At 33.9% G+C, this 9,893-nt stretch overlaps 1 protein-coding gene across 1 annotated transcript in view; it reads left to right on the top strand.

Moving 5' to 3' along the window:
- The window catches only part of LOC119637018 (uridine-cytidine kinase-like 1), a 23,151-nt gene that overhangs the window by 12,419 nt on the left and 839 nt on the right, over positions 1-9,893 (top strand). Inside the window, exons 2-5 of the mRNA XM_038032792.1 lie at positions 7,580-7,881; positions 7,949-8,055; positions 8,138-8,308; positions 8,386-8,522. Of these exons, the coding sequence (XP_037888720.1) occupies positions 7,580-7,881; positions 7,949-8,055; positions 8,138-8,308; positions 8,386-8,522 (717 nt within the window). The remainder of the gene's footprint in view (positions 1-7,579; positions 7,882-7,948; positions 8,056-8,137; positions 8,309-8,385; positions 8,523-9,893) is intronic.

Here is a 9,893-nt window from a genome sequence, read left to right as displayed (position 1 = left end):
AAGGTCGACCTTGAAACACTAAGAATTCAATGAAGATTAGAAAAAAAATATATTTTATAAAGATAACTTTGTGAACAAGCCTTGCATATCAAAGGGAGACGAAAAGGTGAACTAAGTTAGATCAAACTTAATAAGTTTCATTTTCTCACAAAAAATCGTCTTATTCGTCGCTTCTTCAAAGATTATATATTGTATTCTTATAAAATCTTACTGGTCATCAGAAACCTCATAAAGGCAGAAACAGTTCGCGGACACGGACCGATGTGGTTCAAGTTTAGCACATTACTTTTATAATGCAAATTATTTTTCTGGGCAAATTTTCATCAAAAAGGGCTAGAAAGCAGTCTTTGTTTCAGCGTAAAGGCTTATATTTTCTTGAAACGTTTAGAGGCGAGGGATTATCGTAGCCAACTCAATTCATTTAATATAACAATATATTTTTTCACTTGCATGGAAGGTGAAATATTGCGAACTTATTGCAAATGAAACCAATATTTTAATTAGAAATTGGTTTTATATTTCACGCGAATTAAAAAACATTTGCGTCAATATGAACAGCTGGAAAATAAGTTCAAACTATACTAGTTGGGCAAGTTCGACCTTGAAACACTAAGAATTCAATGAAGATTAGAAAAAAAATATATTTTATAAAGATAACTTTGTGAACAAGCCTTGCATATCAAAGGGAGACGAGAAGGTGAACTAAGTTAGATCAAACTTAATAAGTTTCATTTTCTCACAAAAGGTGAAAAGAGTGATAAGGATGTGGCGACCGCAGCTGCAAGCTTTATGCCTTTAACGACTCACTACAGTTATGATCAAAGTAAATTCTTCCGCACATGTGGTACAAAGATATACTAACTTTGAGCGGATGCATAGCTATCGATTCAGGATCACTTTCTGAATTCATTTAAGCCTCCCTGCCCGTGGGTCCATCTTATTATCTTATATTCAAGCTGCAGACCACAACTTTCGATGAAATTTGGTACAATGGGGCCTTAAACCGGCGCCAATAGGTTTGACCTTAGGGTCAAAACTTTCAATTCACTATCAATATCACTAAATTTCATTAAAATTGAAAAGGTGGATCTATTTGAAGGTCTTGTAAATATCGCATGCATCCACTCATACTTAACACACCGTCGCCACAACTAATGTAGGGTATAATGAAATGTGTGAAAAATATTTTTTCAATTTTCATTAATAATTTTACAGCTACTCATGTACGAAATAACCATGTGGTTTATCTCTTTTGAAAAAATTTTGACGACTTCACTTAAGCATCCGTGATGCATAAATAAAACGTAGTAGTCGTAGTTACGGTTATACTTTGTAGTTAACGATTGTTTTGATATTTACAATGTTGATTATATATTCAAAAACAAGTAAAATAATTATACTCATGATAACAATGACTGAACTGAAAATTCCACCCTGGTCTTATTTATATCCATCACCGAGGGATGAGGGGTACATTTACTTTGGCGAAACGTTTGCAACTCCCAGAAGGAAGCATTAGAGACCACTCAAAATATACATATTTTTTTGATCAGCATCGAATTCTAAATCGATTGAAGTCTGTCCATCTGTCCGTCTTTGTAATTTCCGTTGTAAATAGAAGCCGTCGACTTCAAATTTAGCAGAAACATTAAAAATTCTTGCACGCAAGTTGCTATTGAAAATGGGCCAAATCGATCGAAGGCCCCGCCCACTGCACCAAGTAAGCTAAGCAGGAATATAAAAATGGATTTTTGCTCTATGCTCATTAACTAAAGCAGATAAATGTGCGGAAATTTAGGTTACTCCTAAAAACTGCAAGAATTGACCAGATCTACGCAATATTGCAGTATATTAAAATGGAATTTTTTTTCAATACTTCTATAAGACAGAACAGATTTCAAAAACCTCGTAAAGTATATAAAATCTTTACCGATTTCAAATTTGGAATGCACCTAAGCCTGTTTGTCTGCTCGTTTGTCCATCTGCCTGTCAACATTCTCCCGTTAGCGAAAATGAAGATATTGCCTATAAACTTGCAAAAGAAGTTGGAAGTATTTTAAACTTTTTCAAGGACACGCCTGCAACGCTTGTACGTCTATGTGCCAAAAGCACCAACGCCATATTATAGAGCAAGAAAATTTAGTTCTTTTCTTTCTTTTTTTTTTTTTTCTGTGTGTTTTTCGGGATAACGGTGATGGGTATAAAATATTCAGTCACGCCTGAATATAATTTTCTTACTTGTTTCATTTATTCTTGTTTTTATTTGATTAAACTAACTAAACTAAGCTAATTTAAGATTAAGAATTGGGGTATAAATGATAATAATTCACAAAGTAGTTGTTATCACATCAATAAGACTGAGTATCTGTTACCGTACAATAGGGAGAAACTTTTACTTATCACCAAAATGCTTACGTGGTGCAGCTCAATGAAATCACCGAGATTGTTATATTATTAATCCATCTCACCATTAACAAAATCTCTTAGTACAACTATTTAATAAAGAAAACTAGGTTTAATGCTTAGTAGAATAAAAACCTCCCGATTGATATAATATATTAGTGTTGATATCATAAAGTGATATATGTAACCGAGATTGAAACAATCACGCATTGATTGCAAGTGCTAAGAACTGCTTTAACTTCAAGAGCTTGAGTAGCCGAGTAGGTAAGAATCGCAACAAGTCACTTCCGCGGGCTTAAATCTCAGTGCGGTAAAGTTTGCTTTGGTTATAGCTACAGCGACTTCTCAGTTGATCTTATCGATTGTGCACATAACCACTGCTTCCCTATCCTTTTCTCTTTCCTTACTTCCTTCTGTCTGACACGAATAAGTGACATCCCTCAGTCACACAACTTAAAAAAAAAAAAAAACAAGAGCAAGTCTATGTATGTCAACAATTGGCTACACGCATAGAATTCCATAAATTCACAGTGGCAATAATGTCTTTCTATTATAAAGTTCTTATATAGGCAAGGACTCAAAACGTGAGGTGTCGTTGTCTAGGGTTAATACGATTAATTTTCTTGTCAAAGGTTATGTTATTCTTCACCTTTTTTTTTGCCATAGAGGAGTCTGCTTTGCCTAGAATCATGGTTATATGTGAAGAGATTGAAAAACAAGGCCATCCGATCCAGCATTTTCATACATATTTTAAATACCAATATTCCGTTTCGTACCGACTTTTGTTAACAAATATGAAGCAATCCGTTTTTTTTTTTTTTATATAAAAACTAACCCGACAATGTACCAAATTTCATCAAAGTATCTCAAGAATTGCTACCTATAGGTTAAACAGAAGTATAAGGGAGCAAGCGTCAAGCAGACAGAAAAAGCTTAAATCGATTCATAAAATTAATCTGAATTGATCGCTATAATAAAAGGTGAGTAGGTTTTAAACCATTCGGAGTGTTACACACACATCTGCACAATTTTTACATACAGTGTAGCATAAGCGGCGTAGGGTATAAATATGCTTATACTATGAACAATGCCATAATAAAATAAGTAAAACCGCTATAAAACGGATTTAGCCGAAGAAGTGGTCCTATCTGAATTATTGTTCTTTTTTGGACCAAAACATGTCGGTGTATCCAATTTTATCAAAATATCGAAAAAATTGCTACTTGTAGGTTTAAGACACGAATAGAAGGCGGACAGACGGACGGATGAACTTAGATAGATGCTGAAGACGATCCTGAATGGATCGGTATTGTGAAAGATGAGCGTAGCTCAAGTATTTCTGGGTGAATCTACCCTTGTATCATAAGGTGATGTAGGGTATTAATATATAGTTGCAATACATTTACAACAATTTATTCTTTAAGGTGAATCCATATTACAGTGTAAACTATAATTATTCCTATAGGTTTTTGTACCTATATTATTCTGTTTTTTTTTTTTTTTTTTTTTGTTGATAACTCGCCAAGTTTTAGTCGTTTTGTGATGAAATTTATTCAATTCTATTGAAATTTCTATGAATCATCTGTAAAAGTTTATAATCAATAGGGAAAATTTATGATCAAATAAAATCAATATATGTCTTCTTTCTATACTTTATATACATACATCATTATCACGTTTGCCTTATATTTGTGAAGTAAAGAAACAAGCATTGGAGGTGTCATAAGGGATATAAAATCTCGATTAACATCACTCATTCGAGCCCAGTTATCTGTTCGTCTTTTAAGATTCATAATTACGGCTGTGTACCCTTATCTAGAAGAAGTATTTTTCTAATTAGTCCCCTTAGGTCATGACAAAACTAATCATTTCCGCTTATTTCCTGAATTTCGGCCACAACCTTGTAAGCCTTTTTGCCTAAAGCTGCACTGTATGCTCAGCTATCGCAAATGTCTCCACGCAGCTGTTTGATGAATATCAAATTGATTTAACTGAATGTTTAACTTTGCCTTGAAAACACTGAATCTACTAACATTTAAGTGCACGACTGGAAATATTTGTGTTATCTTTAAATACCTTATAGCACTTGTGATACGAGGTATATTAAGTGTGTGTGCGCGTATGCAATATCCAGAAGGACTTGAGATAGACCCTATCTTTAATATACCGACCGATTCAGGATAACTTTCTGCATCGGTCTAAGTGTCGGTCTATCTGATGTCTATTCATGTTTTTTTTTTTATTGTGTTCAAGCCACAGACCGCAATATTCGAGATATTTTAATGAAATTTGGTATACTGTTTGGTATAATGGTTCGGATCGATCCACTTTTACGATCACTCCTCATATAACGCCTTAGTTTGATAAGCTGTTTTGTGCAAAAATATTTCAATTTTCAGAATTTCGAAAAAAAAAATCACGGAGTAATAGTACTTAGGCGTTCTAAATTGGTGTAAAAATTATGATTACGTGGGGCAAGTTTTTGAATCCTCTGCCCGCTAAACGTTCCCACGAAAACTCATATAGCAAAAAAAACCTTATTTTCAATATTTCTTTAAAACTGAAAATTCGTGCATAATAAAAATTTGATATAAAAAATAATCTTACCGAGTTTGGACAACGTAGGTCTATTTAATGCCGAAATAGTGAAATTTTTAAGATTTTATGACAAACATTGAACATTAAGAATAATTTGAGTATAAAGTTTAGTTTAAATAGGTCTTTTACTTAGATCCAATCTTGAGCAACAAATACTTCTAGGGCGACGTAGTATAACTTGTAGTTTTTTATGAAGGATTACCAAAGTCTTTGGCAACAACTAAATTTGGACCAGGTTAGTTGACGTTTTGGCCGTTCTCTAATATGGGACTTTCATGAAAATTATGTGCTTCACGTAAAACTAACTGTATAGTCTTTAATGTATTATCACGAAAATTAATGAATGTCTATATTAAGCGAAGTTATATATGATGCCTAAAAGTCGGTCTTGCCCGACTATGGTGCTCTTAATTGCTTATATGCCTGTAAGGTATAGGAACGCGCCACACCGACTGGCACAAAAGTAATTAGGCAAGTCCTCTTGCTTCTTTGCAATTTCATGAGGTTTATATTTTTTGATTTTCATCACATGGCAGCAAAATACGATAATTGATTCTTTGCTAAATCGTCTGTTCCGTATTCTTTTTCCTTATTTTCCTTTATAAAATGTTACTGCTAATCTAAGCTTACTACGTTACTGCTCAAAATTATAGTAATTGAAAGTTTAGTTTTGTCCAGCAAATTTTTACAGGAAGAGGTCCGAAAAATAGATCTATATGATGCAAGCTTGGTACGATAAATTTATACCACTTTTATTGATTAACTTTTATCGTAAAATACTACTACATAGAATTTGGTGTCATATAAAGACTTAGTAGTTTCTAAGAAAGGCTTTAAGGAAAAATCTCATCCGGTTCAAATTTTGCTTATTTAATTAAATGTTTTTACCGATTTTTGCATACAAAATTAAAATGTTATAGTTATTTTCGTAGAAAAGCTTCTTCAAACCACCCATTATATGAGAAAAGATTTTAAAAATAGTTCAATGGATGGAGCTCGTCTTTGAGTCAAAACAAGTTATTAATATATTAAAAAAATTTGAAAATTTTGAATCTTGCACATTGAGTACACGAATATATACATGAGTATCAAGCGGACAGAAGGACAGACAAGCTGAAATTGATTGACAAAGTAGTCCCGGATTGACTAGCGTAAGAAAAAGTATTTTGATCTCCTTGCACTTCGCACAAAAACTTCGTGTATACTCTTACCCCAATAGATACCGAACCATATACTTGATATTCCGTTATCTTTTCATGATATAATAAATTCTAACAAGAACGAGAATTATATTCACTTGTGACCGCCGTGTGTTTCATACGTAGAAAAGAAAAGAATTAAATTTTCGAACTCAACAATATCGGCTGGGTGGGGCTGATTTTTTCTAAGTATCAAGCAAAAAACACGGAAAGCAAAGTTGTTCTCAGTTTTAGTTGTATCGTCTGCGTGCGGGGGTTGTATGCTTGTTCTTCGACTTGTCTAGATCATTTTAAAATCCTTTTGCAAGTTTGTAGGTGTTTTTTTCATTGTTGCGAACAAGTGAATGGTTACCATAGTTACTATACAGTTGGACGGATGGACAGAAGGACTTATTTGAATGATATTCTTTATGAGGTTTTTGAAGATTGCTTCCAGTCGTTACAATATATTGATTTTGATATACAATACTACTTGGTACTTGGTAGGCGTGGTCGAGTCTTCTCACATCTTTACAAGTACTGCAGCATCGCGTGTAGAATGTATGTTCAAATCTTACTAGATTTAGCTGCTGTAGCTTATGAGCCGTAAGGAAAAACCCAAGCAATTTCTTATCTCTTTTGAACAACAGATGTGCTCTCAGTTTACGTGGGCGCGTTCTTCGACCGATTTGGCCCATTTTCAATACCAACCTGCCTGCAAGAACTTGCAATGGTTCTGTCAAATTTATCATCCGATAGCTCGGTTTCTGTGGTCAGGTGAATGTTGCCAACAGATAGACAGACGGGCATACCTAAATCGATTCAGAATTTAATGCCGATCAAGAATGTAATATACATGAATTGGGTTTATTTCTGAACACTCCTTCTGGGTGTTGCAAATGTTAGCCTATTAAAAATCTGGATAGTCAAGCGTGTAGTTGTTCTTGTGCCAGAAGTCAACAACATAATCAACTTAACTAACTTAGAGAAATCTTTTAGTTAATGTCCGAACATAAATAAATATAATCATTGCCATAACCTAACTCAATGTTATTTTTTTTTTTTTTTCAAGTCCTTTATGATTACACTTTAATTGCTTAACATTTTCTTCTATTTATTTATTTTTTTTTTTTTTTCATTGTAAAGTCGAGTGCTTCGCTATCTCGTTATGTATGAATATGTTTATGTATATACGCTGGCTGCTTTTTGTATAAAATAAATCAATGAAATCATTTATATATATTTCTATATACATATGCTCGTATTACATCCGTATATCTGTAACATTCGAATCAATTATCAATAATACCTACATACGCGGTATGAAGACAGTGAAGACATATTAAAAAAAAAATAATAATAATAACCGTTTTTTCTTTTCTACTCTATTTATTTGCAAGTGATGATCGTAGCGATTTGACAGAACCATTATATGTGGAAACGAATTTAGGAAATAATGAAGTTTTCTGCTGTCCAGCCTCACCGACTACGGTACCGGCTAGAACTCCACAAACATTAGAATCACCTGCTCCGCGAACAGGGCCACCGCGTCGACGACAACGTACCACTTCGGTAAATAATCAAACGACTACAGCGAATCCCTCAGAATGCGTGATACGTTCAAATAATCGCACTATTTATACAGCCGGTCGACCACCCTGGTATAATTGTGCCGGTCAACAGGTGGAACCTTTTGTTATAGGTACTTCTAACATATCTTATATAAAAAAACTTATGATAATTGTTTTAATTTAAAACAAAACAAAAAGGCATTTGTGGTGGAAGTGCCTCCGGTAAAACGACTGTAGCTCAAAAAATTATCGAATCACTAGATGTTCCGTGGGTTACCTTGCTATCCATGGATTGTTTTTACAAAGTGAGTTCTAATTCCGTAGAGTATAAGAATAGAAGAATGGAAAGGCAGAGTTTCGCTTTATTTATAACTTAAATACTAAAAGGTACTTAATGAAAAGCAGCATGAACAGTCACTTATAAATGAATACAATTTCGATCATCCGGACGCTTTTGATATGGATCTCTTGCTAGAGGTTTTGTTAAAATTGAAAGAAGGTCGCAAAGTTGAAGTGCCCGTGTACAACTTTATTACGCATTCACGGGAAACTAATACGGTATGTCGTTCTATGTTAAAATAATTAATTTCATCAAGTATTTTAACAAGTATTTTTTCTTCCTCTTCTTCTTTTAGAAAACTATGTACGGTGCCAATGTTATTATTTTTGAAGGCATTTTAGTCTTTCACAGCCCAGAAATTCTCAAACTCTTAGATATGAAAATATTTGTAGATACTGATCCTGATATTCGCTTGGCCAGACGTTTGAAAAGGTGCGTTATCTTCATACGTAAAATTTATTACACTTTTTGATAAGAGATTGAAATTTTTATTTCTACCAACCATCAAAAAAAAAGTTATCCGCTTGAGTGGCCGAGTAGGCAAGAGTCTCGACTAGCAAGTCAACAGTCGTGGGTTCAAATCTCAAGTACGATAGTGCTTTTAATAAAACCGAAAGCCTTAGATGTTAGTGCTTTAAGACTTTAGTCTTGGAATTTATTCTCTGGCTAAATTTATAATAATAATAATAAAGAAGTTAAATTGGGTCGGGACAGAATTTTTTGTACCCATCACTGTTTATCCCAAAAGCGGGCAAGAGAAGTACAAGAAGAACAATTTCATGCTCTATAATATGTATTGGCCGATTTCCTCTATTTTCAAAACAAAAATTTTGTTTTTTTTGTACAGGCATGTGGGTATTGTGGGCGTGTTCTTTGAAAAGGTCTTAGGTCAATTCTAAATTCTTTTATAAATTTGTAGGCAGTATCTCCATTTGCGCTAACGGGGGAATGTTTCCGGACGCGATGGGCAGAAGAACAGAGAGACATGCTTAGATGCATTCTAAATTTGAACTTGAGCAAGAATTTACAAACTTAATTGGGTTTGATTAAAACTTGTTTCCGCGCGACCTAAGGTATCTGTTCTCAGTTTACGTGGCACTGTGGACGTGTGCTTCCCTCGATCTAGCTCGTTTTCAATGTAAACCTGCATGCAAGAAGAGACAAAGAATTTGAAGTCGATACCTTCATCTTTGCGGCCAGTAGAATCTTTACATTGTCCGGACGGACATGCTTAAATCGATTCAAATTTTTGGTGAAGGATATAAAAACCACAAATTTTTACTTTGAGAAACAGACATGTCCCCAGTTTACTGTTTACTGTGGACGTTTGTCATGGGCCGAATATATAATATATATTTTTCATACTTGTTCTAATTAAGATGAAGATTGGAATCAAAGCAGCTAGGTTTTGTCTGCCTAATGAAATCCCGACAACGATTTTCAATTCTTCTCTAAAATAATATTCAATTCACTCATTTGCTCACCGTTTTTTCTCCTTAGTATCTTAAGGTATATCGTATTCACGGTGGATAAGCTTTTTTTATAAAAGTAGAGTGCATGTATGGAGCAATTTGGTGGATCAGAGCTTGGTTTTTACGCAATACTAATGCATATTTCAAAAAATTGCATTAAAAAAGGGATATCCCCCTAAAACTAGTAGTATATGTTAATCAGTCAAACTAAACAACATACATTTTCTTACTTTGGATGTTAGTTTGATTACGAAAAAGTGCATAAAAATTGGGTAAAAACGTTGTCCCTTTGATTTCATATGTTTTCCATTCCAATTTCCATACCTCCTTT

The sequence above is a fragment of the Glossina fuscipes genome, unplaced genomic scaffold (assembly GCF_014805625.2).
Source record: "Glossina fuscipes isolate IAEA_lab_2018 unplaced genomic scaffold, Yale_Gfus_2 42, whole genome shotgun sequence".
NCBI lineage: Eukaryota > Metazoa > Arthropoda > Insecta > Diptera > Glossinidae > Glossina > Glossina fuscipes.
Note: the sequence above shows the minus strand (reverse complement) of the source record. Positions and strands in the feature narration are given on the sequence as shown.